At 39.8% G+C, this 19,230-nt stretch overlaps 2 protein-coding genes across 2 annotated transcripts; both read right to left on the bottom strand.

The window, feature by feature from the left end:
• Nucleotides 1–13,068: 13,068 nt before the first annotated feature.
• On the bottom strand, nt 13,069–14,080 carry LOC122030897 (putative germin-like protein 2-1). Its single transcript, XM_042589942.1, has 2 exons — nt 13,740–14,080; nt 13,069–13,617 (listed from the first exon to the last, which is right to left on the bottom strand). The coding sequence occupies exons 1-2, from the start codon at nt 13,861–13,863 to the stop codon at nt 13,082–13,084; spliced, it is 660 nt and encodes a 219-aa protein (XP_042445876.1). The 5' UTR covers nt 13,864–14,080; the 3' UTR covers nt 13,069–13,081.
• A 1,883-nt stretch (nt 14,081–15,963) lies between these two features.
• On the bottom strand, nt 15,964–16,895 carry LOC122030898 (putative germin-like protein 2-1). Its single transcript, XM_042589943.1, has 2 exons — nt 16,749–16,895; nt 15,964–16,626 (listed from the first exon to the last, which is right to left on the bottom strand). Exons 1-2 carry the CDS (start codon nt 16,870–16,872, stop codon nt 16,091–16,093), a joined length of 660 nt encoding a protein of 219 aa, XP_042445877.1. The 5' UTR covers nt 16,873–16,895; the 3' UTR covers nt 15,964–16,090.
• Nucleotides 16,896–19,230: the final 2,335 nt, after the last annotated feature.

The raw sequence follows: 19,230 nt of genomic DNA on the forward strand, positions 1-19,230 counted from the left end.
CTCCGGAGCGAGGATTGGATCCGAAGACGAGGCTTCTTCGTAGATAAGTTTTCTCTTTCCCCCTCTTCTTGATTTCTTGGATTGGGGACTTAAGAAATGCTTGTAATCTCTATTTCTTCGGGTTTTCTTCCTCGATTCATGGAGTAGATCTTGTATTCTAGGATTAAGGGAGTATTTGTATGGTGGATTGATGTAATCTCTTATGGATTTGCCATTTTCTTGTTTCAATGACATTGTCTTGCTTGTATCAATTAGATCTTGAATGATTAATGGTGATTTGTGCTTAATTCTCATTCTTGATTGATTGTTTGAATTTCTTGTGGACTTTGTAAAGATAAACTCTCACTCGATCATCCGAGGGATCCACGTGACAGGTGCAAGCCCGTGTAAGGACGTTTGAGAGATAATATTGAAGAGAAAATGGGAATATTCAAGAGAGTAGGATGGATCTTGTGATTAGTTTCTTGTATCTTGATAGATTAATAAGTTGTGGGCTTCTATGTTGATATCCGAGGAAGGCATAGTAATAGGTGCGCTTCTGTGTAAGGACAACGTAGGTTCATGTCTAATTAATCCTATTTAGATACATTTCTCAGTCCTTAGCCGGTTGTCTATTGCAAGAGAGAACCGGCAACTTTCTACATGTTTGACAATTGAGGGATAAGAATTGGTGAACCATTTACATTCAAAAAATCTTACAAAGAAACCGAAACTCCTAGAATCTCCCTTTATCATAACCCAAAACACTAAACTCTTGTTTGTTGATCTTTAAGATTAGATTTGTTTACCTTTACTTTGCTTTTGAAACGATTGGATAGTTGTTTAGCTAATTCGCATTGAGACATTTATAGTGCTTATTCCAGTCCCTGTGGATACGATAATCTTTTATATTACTTGCGACATTTCCGTACACTTGCGGAGAGCGAACAAGTTTTTGGCGCCATTGTCGGGGACTGCGCTATAACATTAGGAATTATCAATTGAGTTAGACTAAACATAACTTTTCTTTCTTTCTTTACATTTTCATAGTTGTAACTTTAGAATTCTATTTCTATAAGCTTTTCTTTTCTTGAATAACATTCTTGAAAATTCTTTTTGTTGCAATTCTAATTCTAATTCTAACTTTGCATTCTTGATTTCTAGCACTCTAATCTAACTTTTCTCTGTTTTCTCTTTTGATCTAGTTTCTTTCTTCTTTTCTTTTGTAAACATATCTTGCAATCTTTAGCATATGAATTATTCTAGACATTTTTCTTTTTCCTTTTATCTTTTCTTTCTTGTTTTCATTATGCACTTTCTTTCATGCAATTTAAATTCTGCATTTTCTTTCTTGTTTTTCATTATGCATTTTATTTCTTGTCTTTAATTCTGCATTTTTAGTTTTGATTGTAATTTTTTTTTAGATATCTAGAGCACTAACATGTCAAGCAGGGCTTCAAGAGAATTTTTCACACCCATGAGCGTAAGATCTTCCATTGATGAATATTATGGTTCAGAAGATGATCAATTTGAGTTTCTTTGTGGAGTGTGTGGTAGCACATCTCATCCAGCTGCTATTTGCCATTTTTTTCAAAAGACTGCTATAACTCCGGAACTTCAGTGTTTGGTTCAACCTCGATATCAAGATACATATGAGCAAGTTCCTGATACTTATGGCTATGACTGGGAAGATCATCAAATTCAGTACCTTCAACCCCAGCTAATTTCAGAGCAGAGTGAGCAGTCATTATTCCAGCAGCAGATCTCTGACCCTCCTCAACATTATAATCACTTTTGGATGAATCAACAAAATTTGGACTACAACTACATACAAAATGTTGAGTATACTTCCCAAGTAAATCAGGGTTTGTCAAAATTTCAGGATGGTTCTTCATTAGATAGACCACATCGTTCACAATTTGATGAGCCAATTGTTTGGGAGGACTCCCAAAACTCAAATACTCTTGCTCCCAATCGGATGAAGACCACAACACAAGATTCTGAAGAGCTAATGGTACAACGGGGGATCTTAGCTTTACGACTACTACTACAAAGTTCCAATGAAGTTGTTGATTCCTCTATTGATGATATTGATGTTAGTGGACTCTTCACTACTTATGATGATGATGTGGTGGATAAAAGTGTAGAGACATGTACTATGGAGGATATGTCCCAAGGATCACCTCCTTTGGTCACACAACCAATTGATACTATGGAATGTGTAAGAATAGAATTGGTTGATGTTAATTGTGTAGGGACTTATGTAATGGAAGCAAAGCCCCAAGAATCACCACTTTTAGAGGCACCACCACTCGAACCAGAGCTAGAACCATTACAAAATTCTGAAGAGGTCACATCCACTTGTTTAGAACTTTCAGGTACTTCTCAGCACTACAAGGTTAGTATTCTTAGTAATCTTTTAGAAAATTTCATAGAGGTACCTATAATTGATTTTGTTGGATGTGATTCATTTCTTGATACATACTCAATTCATACTAATATGGTTCTAGTTCCTTCTCATATTACATTCTTGTGGGAGGTTTGTTTTTCTTTTGGGTGTGTAGGTTTTCAAGAGGCCAATAATTGGAAGCTCATACTGAACCGTCTTCGACCACCTGAAACAACTTTAAAGAAGACGAAGATGGAGAGGGTGATACATCACTTTTTAACTCCAATATTGAAAGCTCCCTCCATAATAAGAGCCCTTGGTAGGAGGGTTCTAAAATATCTTACCCCTCCAAGAGCAAGATTTAGATGAATCTAATGAGGTGGTCGAGCTGATGACCTTAAACAAGCGCTTCTTGGGAGGCAACCCAAGTTCAATCTTGTTTTCATTTTACTTTTAGTTTCTTTTTATTTTGTTGATAATAAATCATACCCTCTACTTAATTCTTCTTGTCTATCTTATTTTTTGTAGATTTTAAAGTTGTGGAGGATTGTGAACATTGGATAGAGGAGTATCTAAAAAAAACATGAATGTCAACCATTTGGAGGTCATCACTTGGTAACTTCTCTTAAAATCTCCTCCACATTGTTTTTAGTTTTCATTGGGACAATGAAAAATTTAAGTCTGGGGGGATGCATTAGATGCATTTGATTTGCTTTGTTTGTTTTTGTTTTTGCTTATGTCTTGCATTTTGGTTTTGATTTTTTGTGGCATACATCTTGAGAACATCAAAATTTCACTTATATGCTTTCTTGGATTCAAGTGAAATGTTAGCACGATTATTGTCTTGATTCATGATGTTCGAATGATGCTAGTAGTAAACTTTGTGTAGTTCTTTTTTCTATCTTGGGAAGCATTAATAAGCTAAGAATCTTATGGTGATGAGTTTTAGTTTTGGTTCAACCTTAAGGATTTTATCTTCACTACACTTGTGCTTGATGCTTGAATAGTTGATGTCATTCAAATAGTCATGATTCATCTTGTTTGCTTAGTACTTGGTTTCCATGGTGATTTCTCAACTTTCATTCTGGTTACTGGATGAGGCTCAAATCATTAAAGCTCATTTGGAAAAATCAAAATATCCCAACATGTGTGCTAAAAGTACATTTGTGAATAAGTTTTGCACAATGCAAACACTTATAAAAAAAAAAGAAAAAAATAAATAAAAGAATAATAAGGGATATAAAAAATAGTTGTCATGAGTGGAATCTAGCAAGTCACCCCTTTGAGACCGAGTTAGGTTACTGGGGAAATGACTGTTTAGCTTCTCTTGAGATTGAGCACACCTTTGAGACCTTGGGTAAGTTGAGAAATATGAACCAAGTGAATGGTGAGTAAGTGCCTATCACTGGTTACTTGTCGTTCACTGGGAACACTAGGAATTCAAATTTGATGACGACTTGACTAGGACATGGATTGAAACTTGAAGGGTGTTGAGTTACTTTTACACTGCGCACAAGATTCTTATGCTTGAACCATACTTTACTTGTTTCCATGATCATGCTTGTTAATGAAACTTTTTGATAGAGTTAGGAAAGTGCACTGGGTTTTATGAATGTGTTGTAGAACATATGAATTTAGACTGCAGCATTTTGCTTGAGGACAAGCAAAAGTTTAAGTCTGGGGGTGTGATGTGCGTAGATTATATACTCTTTTATGCATGTTTTTACGCACATTTACATATTTTGAGCATGCTTGATCTATGCATTTTTATACTTCCAGCTTTCATTTTAGAATATTTACTCTTTTGGTTCGGAGATCTGCTTTTTGTGCATTTTCTGTACACAGGAGTCGATTTGGTGAAGAATCTACATCTTTGGGCATGCATTGGAGGAAACAAAGGGAGAAAGCACCGGGCCGTGTACCTCACACGACCATGCACTGGTATGGAGCTCGGGCCGTGTGGAGTTTGGCACCAACAGAAGAGGAAGATGACATGGCCGTGTGAACCTCGCACAGCCGTGTCAAGATTTGAAGCCAACCAGAGCAGAAGCCTTACATGGCCGTGTGGATCTACACGGCCGTGTAGCATTTCCAGAGACTAAGCAGGCTGTGGCCGTGTGCACCACATGGCCGTGTAGCATTTCCAGAGAGCAGAAGGGTTCTGGCCGTGTGGAGTCACACGGTCGTGCAGCTTTGGCAGAGAGGGAACTGGACATGGCCGTGTGAATCTCACACGGTCGTGTCACGGGGCCGTGTGGCGCCCGATTCCCTCCTCTATTTAAACTCTTCTTCATGAATTGAAAGGGGATCTCTCCCCCTTTGAGAGAAAGCAAGATTTGGTGGTTTCCTCCCAATCTTGGGAGGATTTCTGGGCGATTCAAGGGGAGATCTCGACGATTTCGACTCCGGAGCGAGGATTAGATCCGAAGACGAGGCTTCTTCGTAGATAAGTTTTCTCTTTCCCCCTCTTCTTGATTTCTTGGATTGGGGACTTAAGAAATGCTTGTAATCTCTATTTCTTCGGGTTTTCTTCCTCGATTCATGGAGTAGATCTTGTATTCTAGGATTAAGGGAGTATTTGTATGGTGGATTGATGTAATCTCTTATGGATTTGTCATTTTCTTGTTTCAATGACATTGTCTTGCTTGTATCAATTAGATCTTGAATGATTAATGGTGATTTGTGCTTAATTCTCATTCTTGATTGATTGTTTGAATTTCTTGCGGACTTTGTAAAGATAAACTCTCACTCGATCATCCGAGGGATCCACGTGACAGGTGCAAGCCCGTGTAAGGACGTTTGAGAGATAATCTTGAAGAGGAAATGGGAATATTCAAGAGAGTAGGATGGATCTTGTGATTAGTTTCTTGTATCTTGATAGATTAATAAGTTGTGGGCTTCTATGTTGATATCCGAGGAAGGCATAGTAATAGGTGCGCTTCTGTGTAAGGACAACGTAGGTTCATGTCTAATTAATCCTATTTAGATACATTTCTCAGTCCTTAGCCGGTTGTCTATTGCAAGAGAGAACCGGCAACTTTCTACATGTTTGACAATTGAGGGATAAGAATTGGTGAACCATTTACATTCAAAAAATCTTACAAAGAAACCGAAACTCCTAGAATCTCCCTTTATCATAACCCAAAACACTAAACTCTTGTTTGTTGATCTTTAAGATTAGATTTGTTTACCTTTACTTTGCTTTTGAAACGATTGGATAGTTGTTTAGCTAATTCGCATTGAGACATTTATAGTGCTTATTCCAGTCCCTGTGGATACGATAATCTTTTATATTACTTGCGACATTTCCGTACACTTGCGGAGAGCGAACATCAGGGAATAGTTAGCACAGATTAATGTGACGATCAGCCTTACAGCCTAGTTAGTAGATGGCGGGTCATTACAGAGTGGTATCAGAGTAGTTTTCCATACTTCCTACACACACATCAGCATTGAACCTGCAGCTTCCAAGTAAGAAACGTCTCTCACTTTATTATGTTCTTTCTTTCATGTTTATAGATACTGTAGCATGTTGATTGATGATAGTACCTAACGTGTTAGTGATTGTAGTTACATACACATGATTGTATTAGTTATATATGTCCTCTATGTCTTTAGAAATGGCACGAGGACGCCCAGCTAGAAGGGCACCAGCCACTGAGCCCCAGCATGAGGCAGACAGTTCAGTGCCTCCCCCAGACCTTACAGCACTAGTGGCTCAGTTACAGCAGCAGCTAGCTGAACAGCAACAGGAAATAGCCACCTTAAAGGCTAATCAGCAGAACACTCCCACTGTCACCCCAGAGCCGAACTTAGCGACACCAGTAGTCTTAGAGGTTCCACCAGTCCAGCCTACAGCACCAGTAGCCCTAGCAGCAGTAGAGGCAAAGAGAGAAGCCTATTTGATCCAGTGGCAGAGAGTCAAGCCCGAGAACTTCTCAGGCACCAGTGAACCATGGAATGCTCAGGCATGGTTCAAAACACTGGAGAGTACGATGGAGCTTCTGGACTGGCCAGAACATGAGAAGGTGAAGTGCGCCTCCTTCTGTCTGACAGGAGATGCACGCATGTGGTGGGAGAGAATCAGAGCGAAGCGCCCAGTGAACCAGATGACATGGGCTGACTTCGAGAAGGAATTCTTTGAGGAGTTCTTTCACATGCGGGTCACCAACCACCACAACGACGAGTTCACTGAATTTCGTCAGGGCAACCTATCAGTTGAGGAAGCCGTGAAGAAATTCAACAGATTGGCTCGTCTATGCCCTGAATTAGCCAGCATAGAAAGAGAACGAGTCCGGTTGATGCTCAAGATGCTGAGGCCGGAAATAGCGATGAACGTGGCTGGTGGCGTACGTAGGCCACAAACCACCGAAGAGCTAGTGAGCAGTGCTCTAATCACTGAGCATTACCAGAATAGCATCAAGCAGCAGAAGCAAGTCCTCTCAGAAGCTAAAGGTCAAGGAGGCTCAGGCACTCAGAAACAGCAGGGCCACAGCTCCCATGGCTCTAACTGGAATGGAAACTCCAGCAACAAGCGCAAACCAGGGAGTTACCCAAAAGGAGGGTCAGCCAGCAAGCAGCCCAGTTATCCAAAGTGTGCTACTTGTGGGAAATTTCATCCTGGAGTTTGTCGTAAGGGCACACGAGGATGCTTTGAATGCGGACAGGAAGGGCATATGGCCAAGCAGTGTCCAAACAAGACCAGTCTTCCTCAGCCACAGCCGATTCAGTATGGAGGCCAGCCAGCTCAGTTACATCAGATGCAGGCCGCTTTAGATGGTCCACATATCAGCCAGGGCAGATTAGAAGCCCCTCCAGCTACGACCAATGCGAGGATCTACTCACTCACCAGAGAGGACGCAGCGAATGCCTCGACAGTTGTTACAGGTCAGATTAGTATTTTACAGCAAAGTACAACTGTCTTATTCGATACTGGGGCAACCCATTCATACATATCCAGGGCATTTGCTGAGAAGTTAGCAGTACCTCCAGAGGTACTCAGTAGCCAGTTCCTTACGACGTTACCCTCAGGAGAAATCATGGCGTCTACGCACTGGCTCAGAGCAGTGCCGGTCACTATAGCAGACAGAGAGCTCTTTTGCGATCTGATAGTGATTAATATGACCGACTACGACGTTATCTTCGGGATGGACTTCTTGATCAAATACGGTGCCTCCATCGAGTGCCGTAAACAGAAAGTCATATTCCAACCTGAAGCGGAAGCACAGTTCGAATTCGTCGGAGAACCCAGGAGAAAGGCCAAGAAGTTTCTCTCAGCTATGAAGGCACAGAGGTTGATGGATTCAGGATGTACGGGGTTCTTAGCACACGTAGTCAGTACCAGTCAGGACAAGGACCAACCGCTAGCAGAGGTCCGAGTCGTATGTGACTACCCAGCAGTCTTCCCTGAAGAGTTACCAGGCCTAGCACCAGACAGGGAGATAGAATTTGAGATAAAGCTCATTCCCGGTACAAATCCTATCTCCAAAGCACCTTACCGCATGGCTCCAGCAGAACTGAAGGAACTTCATGAGCAACTACAGGAGCTGCTTGACAAGGGCTTCATCCGTCCTAGTCACTCACCTTGGGGAGCACCTGTATTGTTCGTGAAGAAGAAAGACGAGAGCATGCGCCTGTGTATAGACTACCGGGCACTGAACCAAATCACAATCAAGAACAGGTATCCTCTTCCCAGAATAGATGACCTGTTCGATCAGCTAAAGGGAGCAGCAGTGTTCTCGAAGATAGACCTCAGATCAGGTTATCATCAGGTGAAAGTTAAAGAAGGGGATATACCCAAGACAGCATTCAGGACTAGATACGGACACTATGAGTTCGTAGTCATGCCCTTCGGCGTGACAAATGCTCCAGCTACTTTCATGGACCTCATGAATAGGGTATTCAGAGAATATTTAGATAAGTTCGTTATCGTATTCATCGATGACATTCTTATCTATTCAGGAACTCAGGAAGAACATACAGAGCACCTAAAAATAGTATTGCAGACCCTTCAGCAGAACCAGCTGTATGCCAAGTTCACGAAATATGAATTTTGGTTAGATCAGGTGTCCTTCCTGGGTCACATCATCTCAAAGGATGGTATCATGGTAGACCCTAGTAAAATAGAAGCTGTGAGTAACTGGAAAAGACCCAAGAACGCCAGTGAGATCAGAAGCTTTTTGGGACTAGCAGGTTATTACAGAAAGTTTGTAGAGGATTTCTCCAGGATAGCCTCCCCACTGACAGCTTTTACCAGAAAGAACAAAAAATTTCAGTGGACAGAGGACTGTGAGAACAGTTTCAGCGAGCTGAAAAGAAGATTGACCAGTGCACCTATTCTGACTCTACCAGAAAATACAGATAGCTTTGATATATATAGTGATGCCTCGAAGTTGGGACTAGGAGCAGTGCTGATGCAAGATGGCAAGGTAATCGCCTACGCCTCCAGACAACTCAAGGATTATGAGAGGAATTACCCCACTCAAGGAATTTCGAAGTGCTGCTACTCATGCCCGATGACCCAAAGCTCTGAGATCTCATTTTCCGTCGTCGGTATAGATTTATTTAGCGCACTTCTTGTAATACTTAGTTTGTAATAATCGCGCTTATAGTTGTTACCCACCGAAAGCGATCAAGGATCGCGGGCCTTCGAGTAGGAGTCGTCACAGGCTCCGAACGAAGTAAAATCCTTCATGTCTGTATTGCTTTATTTCATTTCCGCTGCTTTAATTTCTGAACGAGTTTTACGATTCCGATAATCGAACAAAATAGCCGCGAGCGCTATTCACCCCCCCCCCCTCTAGCGCGTCTCGATCCAACAAACGATTCTCAGATTCCTGTACCAGTCCAGGAAATTAGCTCCATTGAGCTTGTCCTTGTCAAGGACAAAATGCAGGGAGAAAGCGTTGGTGTTTTTCGACATGGCAATCTACAACATAAATAAAGCATAAAGTAAATATCATATTCCACTTATCATTTAATTAGTTCTTTAACTAAATGATGCTCCCACTGAATTATAGGGCTTTTGTAGAATCAAGTCATGTATGTGGTCAAACCACACTACTATATTCATACCAATTAGCTATAGTTCTTGCGGGACAAGATCCACATCATACTACGCCTTAAGTTAGCTTTGGCTAAATCACCCAAGACTTAGTATGATCGGTAGATAACTAATTATCAATTACATCTCTATGCAACTCTTGTTTCTTCCAACCATTGGAAAATACCTATAGTTTTACCCGATCCAATTGAGTTAACTAGTTATACTCAATCTAATTGAGTTTTTACTCACCCAAGCTTTGATAGACGGGACCAAGATTGTCCCTCCGCACCCTACCAAGATAATATGTGTTGCTCTGCTTTGACAGATTTAACAACAACAAATGATCGAGGTAGTGATGGGTATCAAAACTTGGTAGGCATTTCGAGTTGACTTGATTAAGATCTAATCTAATCATGAATGTGTATCATATACGCATTAATTAAGGCAATAATTACCCTACTTTAGCATGCATCACATACACATAAGCAATCATATATACTGATTAATTAATTATGATGAGGTCATGGCCCTACTACGATCTTCTCAAGCCAATGAGAAGATCGGACGGTCAACCTAGGGTTAACAGCTTCTTCAAGCGTCTCCTTTTAACCGCCATGTGTTGACAGTATCCTCCTCGTATCTTCTCCTTGAGTGGACCTTCCATCGCTTCATTTTGTACATTACAAATATGAAACTCGAGTTACATTCAAGTCTAAAATCTATTTACAATAGGAACATAAAAGGGGAGGCACGACACGCAGGTCGTATATCATATACAACACGCATAATACAAAAAATGGCGCGCAGGCCATATTATAAATTACAACACAATTTTTAACTAATCATATTGGGGTTTTTGGGCCATGACCATCACAATATTCTAAATTATGTATTTTACATAAATTTCTATAATTTTACTACTATTTTTATCAATTTTATGAGTCATTATTCCCCGGCGGTCCCGTTTAGCGATTTTCGGGCGCGATCGTGAGACAATGCCCCTTGCGGGGTTAGGGGCAGCGCCCCTTCTCACGAAATGAATATCACGAGTGTCCCATCTTGATCTAACAGCGCCTTAAGTCACTGTCCCAAATAAAAATAATTTTGTTTGAGCGAGACATTGCCGTTTCGGAAGGTTTTTCTTGGTAGATGAAGCCTACAATTGTCCAAGCACTTGTTGCTTCGCCTCTACAAGAAAAATACTCACAAAATCCATAAAAATAGAAAAATTATAGAAACTTACAGATATGAAACCTTTTCATAATAACAAAAATAAAACATGTACAAGCTTCGCACGTGGCCCTGATACCATTGTTAGCAATTTCGAGCCGCAAAAATCGCTTTTTGCGTTGCAAAAACCTCGAAGCTAGCCACGGATCCGTGCGAAGATAAATAAAATTATTCATATACATGTTTGTCTACACTAGATCTATCTTAGATCTACATGAAAAGGAAGTTTTACCCTTGTAGTGATGCCCTTCGCTTATCTCGCTCGTCCAAACAGTCGTCGGATCTCGTAGAGTGCCAAGTGAACACTCCTCTACACGTATCCACACGGACAAAAGGTGGAGAGAACCACTTAGAGTGTGCTAGCACCCTTGAGAGGTTTCGGCAATGGAGGAGAAGGAGAGAAGAAGAAGAGAGGAAGAAGATAAAGCCTTGAATTCACACCCCTTGAATTCCCTTGAAGTGGCCGGCCACTCTTGAGAGGTTTTAAACCTCCATGTAATAATACCAAGAGTCATGATTCTTGGTCTCCCTCATGAGGTGGCACACAATGATGTGGCCTTGATGATGTGGAACACCATCATTGTCCGGCCCATGCCAAGTCACAAATGAGGTAGCATTTGGTCAAGTCAAACTTGACCCTTCATCTTCCCTCTCAAGTCAAGTCAAACTTGACCTCTTATCTCCCATGGTTGATCAAATCTATCATTTGATTCAAATAAATTTAATTTAATGAATCTCTATTCATTGGTTTAAATTGATTCAATGAATCATAATCTAAATTAGACTCATTCGACGCATGAATCAAATTGAGTCCAACTCAATTAGTCTAATTTGGATTACTCTTAATTCAATTTGGTTCATCACATGAACCTAATCCTCTTGGTCCATCATATGAACCTAATCTCCATCTAACTGCCCTTTGTGTAAGACCCTATAGGTTCTTGTAACGTTGGCAATGCTCCTAAACCCAATTTAGAAACATAAGTAATGAGCGGTATCTAGCAACACATTATTACTACTCAAGTTACAAGAATGTTGAGATCCAACATCTCCATTGTGACTACTAATTGTGACTCTCACAATATGTGGCAATGTCCTTCTATCCTAGACATCTAGATTGATCAATTGAGGCATAGACCGTGTCATCCTCTAATCAATCTATGTCTTGAACTCCAAGTAGACTCACTATAATCAAATGAGTTCAATATCTCATATTGACTCATTTGGGCATGGTCATGCACTTAGTGGTCTCACTCTATCAAGAATCATGATGTCACTCCCGTCATATAGGAGGGATAGATCCCATCTACATCACTCACATCCCTCCGCATAATTTGTTACATACCCAGTAGTCGCCTTTATAGTCCACCCATTTACGGGTGACCTTTGAAGAAGCCAAAGTATGCAACTTCTTATGTAGAGAACCATGGTGACTTCAGGTTCAAGGACTGATAGTCATACTAATAGTCACATGAGAAAGTACATGACACTCATATAACGATCCATGATACTTTCTCATAGCGGGGCATTCAGTATACATTCTCCAATGCATACCCATGTGTCAACTTGATATCCAATATTCATGACTCGTGAGATCAAGTCATCGAGTTGACCTACATGCTAGTCTCATCGCATTAACATTGTCCCTGAATATTAATACTTGACTAGGAATGATTAAGAGTAGTGTTCTCTATATCATCTCACTATCAATTCAACCAATCGATTGATATAGATAAGAATCTTCTACTCAAGGACGCTATTATAAGTTATTTGGCACTAATACAAATAAGTATAATAACCATAAACAAATGCCTTATAAATATATATATGAATATGATACATCGAGTCTATATAGCAATCATCATATGATTAATTCTAGGACTCTTACTAACAGCATTTACTCATGGACTACCTCCAATTATATCCAAGAGCTTGGCCAAAAAGGTATATCTACAAGGTTTACATTTTTTTTTTAAATAAAAAAAAACTGCCCACTATTCTAAAAAAACACCTATTAGTCGACTAGTTTGATCAACATGCAAGGCTTTTTGACAATAACTCCTTTTCTTGTTGCATATCTTATGTACTAGCTAGATTAAGCAAGTCATCTTACATTGTTTATATATGCATGTCCTGTTATATCAAGTTAGATAATGTATCTGGGATTCATGTTTTTGAATCATGTCCAAGCTAAGGGCTCATCTCTTAACTATATGTTAAAAATAAACAATACTTACCCTAACTCTTCTAAAAATTAAACACAAATTATTGTTTTCGACAACCATAAGAAATCCGTAATGTTCTACAAAAATACATATCAAACTTGTTATGAATCTCTTTGATGGAGATTGACAAACATGAATACATCAATGAATGAATTAATGTAGAAATAAATGCATTGAATAACAATATTTATGTTATTAACTTTCGTTGGTTTTCTAGAACTGAGATTGGATCCAATCGATAGTCTTCTTATCCACCTGGAAAGCCTTTGAAAGAATATCATCCGAGATGTTTGGCTTTGACCCAAAGACAGTGTTGGCGATGGTGATTACTCCTGGATTTTGGCTACTTAGAAATGACATTGCAAGAGCCCTCGTCCTACCAAGATTGAACTGGAAGTGAATTAGGCCTTGAGGGAATACAAACACATCACCCTTGTTAAGCACTTTGGTCACCAACTTGTTCTCGGGATTGGACGTTATGAATCCAACATAGAGCGAGCCTTCCAACACTGTTTGGAGCTCTGTGGCACGAGGGTGGATGTGCGGAGGATTGAGACCGCGGGGGGCATAGTCCACTCGAGCCATGGAGATGCCAAGAGTGTTGAGGCCGGGAATTATATTTGCATTTATGAGTGTCACATTGGAACCAACTTTGTTCACGGTGCTGCGAGGCACGTTGAGACCCGACAAGAAGAAATCATCAACTTTAACGAGTTCTGGATTTTTGCAAGTGAATCCATTCACAATAACTGCATATGAATACATTGAAGCATGTATATAAATTAATTATCGATCATCTCCATGCATATATATGTTGGGAAAGATTTAAGGTAACAAATATACATATATGTAAGCTAGGTAATTAGTATACCTTTGGACATGCTGTCTGCAACACAGAAGTCTTGAAGGGCGCCTGGATCACGGGCTAAAGCTTGAGAGAAAGACAAAGCTGCAACGAGAGCAACAACAAGCAGGAGGGATAGATCAGAAGCCATGGAATCGTTGAAGAGAGATAAGGTAATTAAGATGGGAGAGCTTGATTAAGGAGGATTTTGATTTCGTTATGGCAGAACCGCAGAAGCATAAGTGGATTTTTATAGAGAGAGAGGCCATGAATGCGTTGACATGGCAATGCCTTGTGGGAGCTGTAGATTGGGAGAGTTTGAATTTGCTTTAAACTGGAAGAATTCTTATCGACAAGCAGAAGTTTACAAGATTAGATTCGCGAGCAGGAATCAGTCTAATATATTTCATTGCTCTTGGTATTTCATTGCTCTTGGTATTTCATTGAGGTTTAAAACCTCTCCTTTAGTGGCCGACCACTTTAGATGTGATTGAATGCAATTGTGTGCTCAATTCAAGAGGTCATCTTCTTCCTCCTCTCTTCTTCTTCTCTCCCTCTCTTCCTCCATTGCCGAGACTCCTTGGGGTGCTAGCACACTCTAAGGTTTCCTCTCCATCTCTTGTTCGTGTGGATACTTCTAGAGGTGTACACACTTGAACACACTTGAGATCCGACGGACCTTGGACAAGCGGGATTTGCGAAAGACTTCGCTTCAAAGGTATACTTCCTTTTTCATGTAGATCTAAGGTAGATCTAGGATAACAAACATGTACATGTAAAATTTTTATATATCTTCACACGGATCCATGGCAAGACTTCGGGGTTTTTGTAACCCAAAAAATGGGTTTTACGGCCCGAAAATCCCAACAGTTGTGAAGCGGCTGTATGCCTCTCGGAAGCTGCTCGCCTCTTGGCTTCCTTGAATAATTCGTACTCTTCGGCTGTCATGGTTACATTGATCTTACCAGTATCCTCCATCGTCACATTCTAAAATAAGTGGAGAAGATTCTCATAGACGACGCCAAATTTGATCCTGTCCAGAATTTGAATCAGACGGAGGTCGGTGGAGATGGTGTTGGTGTTGACGGAGAGGCGACTTTGATGCACCCTGTGTATGCGCGTCGGAAAAGCAAACCCCGACATGGAACCCCAAAGTCTGTATAGTAGGAGAACTGGTGGTACTTAGACTCTGGACACACTCAGAAAAGCACCCGGAGCATTAGAGACCAGAAACCAGGGAAAAAGTCCCCGACATATGCCCTCTGACGTTCAAGTCAGGTCCTTTTTCCCCGAAAAAATAGTGTACGATGGAAAAAAGAACTGTTGAAGACGAGTGCGGATGTGTGTGTACTTGGCAAAAGAAGAGGACCTCCCTTTTTGTATGACTCTGCATGCCTTTTGAGCCTGACTGCTATCAGAAAATGTCGGGTGTCAGGGCATGTCGGGTGAGAGAGGATGTACGACGACCTCCTATTGGTAGAAGGAAGGTTCCACTCTCAGGGAGTGATAGACCATTGGAATATTCCCTGACGTATGACAATTATTCTCTGACTGGAGGTTATAATTCTCTGACATTGTTGTCACTTAGTGCTTTCCTTCCTACCCAGGTTCAGCTACAGACAGCTCAGGATGACTGCTCAGATATGCTACCAGGACTGAGCCTTGATGAAGAAGATGAGCTATGGTGAACCGACCGGGTTTATCTAAGACTATGGCGAGGGGCCATCTTTCATGATTTGATTACTGAAGAGCTGGTCGGGAGTTGTTTTAGTAAAAGTACCAAGACCATATATAAAGTCCGAGCCGGGAAAATCCGATCAGTCTGGGACAGGCCAGGAACTAGTCCAAGCTTCGTCTTATGTCTCAAATCTGGGGACCTGCCCTGATTGTGATCGACCGGGAATTATGCGGCTGATGACACGAGGCGATCTAACTCCCATCTTTCCTAGACTGTTGATTGTCATGCCCTCTTGAATATTGACTGTCACGTGCTCTTAACTTTTGACTGTCTAACCCCTAGGTCCCTCCTTTACGTGTCGTATCAATATGCATGTCTTCTTGTGCCATGTTAGATAGTTTATCTGTAATTCATGTTTTCGAATCATGTTCAAGCTAAGGGTTCATCTTTTAACTATATATTAAAAATAACCAATACTTGCCCTAGCTCATCAAACAATTGCTCACAACTTATGGTTTTTGACAGCCATAAAAAATCCCATAACGTTCTTCTTCAGAAATACATATCATACTTATTATAAATTATCTTTTGTGGAGATTGACAAACATGGATATATATATCAAAGAATGAATTATTGCAGATACAAATGCAATGAATAAGCAACAATATTGATATGATATTATTAACCTTCGTTGGTTTTCTAGAACTGAGATTGGATCCAATCGATAGTCTTCTTATCCACCTGGAAAGCCTTTGAAAGAATATCATCCGAGATGTTTGGCTTTGACCCAAAGACAGTATTGGCGATGGTGATTAGTCCTGGATTTTGGCTACTTAGAAATGACATCGCAAGAGCCCTCGTCCGACCAAGATTGAACTGGAAGTGAATTAGGCCTTGAGGGAATACGAACACATCACCCTTGTTAAGCACTTTGGTCACCAACTTGTTCTCGGGATTGGACGTTATGAATCCAACATAGAGCGAGCCTTCCAACACTGTTTGGAGCTCTGTGGCACGAGGGTGGATGTGCGGAGGATTGAGACCGCGGGGGGCATAGTCCACTCGAGCCATGGAGATGCCAAGAGTGTTGAGGCCGGGAATTATATTTGCATTTATGAGCGTCACATTGGAAGTAACTTTGTTCATGGTGCTACGAGGCACATTGAGGCCCGACAAGAAGAAGTCATCAACTTTAACGAGTTCTGGATTCTTGCAAGTGAATCCATTCACAATAACTGCATATAAATTCATTGAAGCATGTATATAAATTAATCATCGATCATCTCCATGCATATATATGTTGGGAAAGATTTAAGGTAACAAATATACATATATGTAAGCTAGGTAATTAGTATACCTTTGGACATGCTGTCTGCAACACAGAAGTCTTGAAGGGCGCCTGGATCACGGGCTAAAGCTTGAGAGAAAGACAAAGCTGCAACGAGAGCAACAATAAGCAGGAGGGATAGATCAGAAGCCATGGAATCGTTGAAGAGAGAAGAGGATTCTGGTTTTTGTTATTGATGAAGCACATAAAGTGGATTTATATAGAGAGGGTGGGAGGCGTTGACATGGCCCTGGCCTAAGGGAGCTGTTGATTGGAAGAGTTTGACTTTGCTATTAATTAATTATAACTGGAAGAAGAGTTCTAATTGACAAACAGAATTTTCCAAGACTGGATTTGTTGTTTGGTGTGTCGGCGAGCAGGAATCAGTCTTTTATACTTTCTTAAAAGAGTTGTTGTTTGGCGTAGCCTGCCTTACGTGTTACATATATAATTCCATGCACCATGTCAATGGTGAATTTGTCAAAATCACATTAGGGGTTGACAGCGTAAATCAAATTAACAGCAATGATTGGTGATAAGTCTGGCATGCAATGATGATTAAATGGCAGCCGTGAGTGGCACTAAAATTTAACTTCCAACTAACTTCACTTGAAATTGATCCACCTAATTCCCAATTAGGATTTACTTAGATTGGCTCCCAACTAGGATTTAACTTCTGTGTAATGTCCGGTCGAGACTTCATTTACCTAACTCCACTAAGACTTAGCCAATATCTGATTTCAATCAGAATTTTATTATATATCTATCAAGTAATCTGCTCTGCACTCTTAACACAAACTTATTAAATCATACCAAATCTAATTTTAACCTTAATTATATATCAAAATCTTGAGCTTATTACGGTGCTTTCAGCACAGACTCTGCTTGTTGTTGCTAGCCCGCGATGAGAATTGTTGACTCCTTGGATTTAGCCCAGAAGGAAAGCAAACTCATTTTACCGATCAAAAAATCAATACACAAATGTCCTTTTAATTGACTCGTGTAATTTGTTTTTCCTCGTCCGTCCGATAAACAAATGGTTACTGATCGTGCGGAGAAACTGCCAGTGCCGATACACGAATAGCATGAGCTCGTGCGAGCAAATAAACTTGGTACATTTTGACGAAATCGAATCAAATGCATGGCTCAACATGTTGTTCGGCCGGTCATCTTAACATAGGGAGTTTGATTCTAGACCCTAATAGAGCTGAACATTCAGTTAGACCAACCTAAATAAAGATTTTTTTTTGGACAAACTAAACCACCAAAATTTATTATTAAAATCGAATAAATACCGATTTAAAATTAATTATTAAAATCAACCGTTATAAAATTAATTAATTCGATAACGAATTAAATTAACTGAATTATCCGTAATTGACTGCTCCTTCAATATGTAAACATTAGACTACCAAATTTACTATCTAATTTATCATCCTAACAAGTCACAACTTCGCAATGACCGACTCATACATTAAACTGACTTGCTTTAATCAATTTAAATAAATTTTAAATTTTAAAATCCAGATTAAATTGATTAAACTGAAATAATCAAAAACAATAAAATAAAAAATAAATTTTCAAATTAATTGAACTAAATTTTTAAATTAAATTAGTTCATCAATTATTTCAATTTAATCATCGTCCCGTTGCACCATGACTGTTAAGAATTTTTGAATAATTATAATTTACTAATGTTGCAGTTCACATTAGTATATATATACGCTGTAGATTCCTCCAAACCTGACTTAGAGTGTCTGAAATTGATCCAAGCCTCTGCAGTTTTTTTATTTTTTTTAGCTCCCAAATTAACCCAATTAGATTTAAGAAAAATATTAAAACTAACAAAAATGATATGTGTGTTAGGGGTTTAGAATTTAAGATTTAAGAATTTTTTTATTTTGAAAAACAAATAAAAAAAGAATCGAGGCATTTGATCAATTCTAGACGTGATACGAATTCCACCAACAACTGTGATGAAATCCGAGAAAAAGATAGATAGAGCTCCAAGAATTAGATGACAAAAGTGTGAGTCTTGACCCGTAACCAAGAACTAGCACAAACCAAACCTACAAAGGAAAGAAACGATACACCCAGGATGATAAGTTTCGATGGATTGAACGTCACGAGAGTAAACTCGATAAGTTCAGAAAATCCTTTCAAGAACTAAGAGATCACACAATCTCACCAAAAACTAAGTTTCTTCGTACTAAGATGTCCCTCCCTTATATAATAGGAGAGAACAAGGAAAAGTACAAGATAAGTGCATGCACAATTAGAGTCCCAATGTGGCATGCCTAATGCAAGCTATCTAGGAATCCAAACCAAAATAAATGTATGCACAATTAGAGTCTCAAGTCGCATGCTTCATTAAACAATCTAAAATACTTAAGTCTTCATGCGTGGATTAGGCCACGACTAGTAGTTGTGATTATCTTGATCTCTCCTTGCTCATAGTCCGCCCAATGTTCTTTAATTAGCCAATTTAGTACTTCCTTTAAACGCTTTGCCC

This window comes from Zingiber officinale, chromosome 11A (genome assembly GCF_018446385.1).
Source record: "Zingiber officinale cultivar Zhangliang chromosome 11A, Zo_v1.1, whole genome shotgun sequence".
Lineage (NCBI taxonomy): Eukaryota > Viridiplantae > Streptophyta > Magnoliopsida > Zingiberales > Zingiberaceae > Zingiber > Zingiber officinale.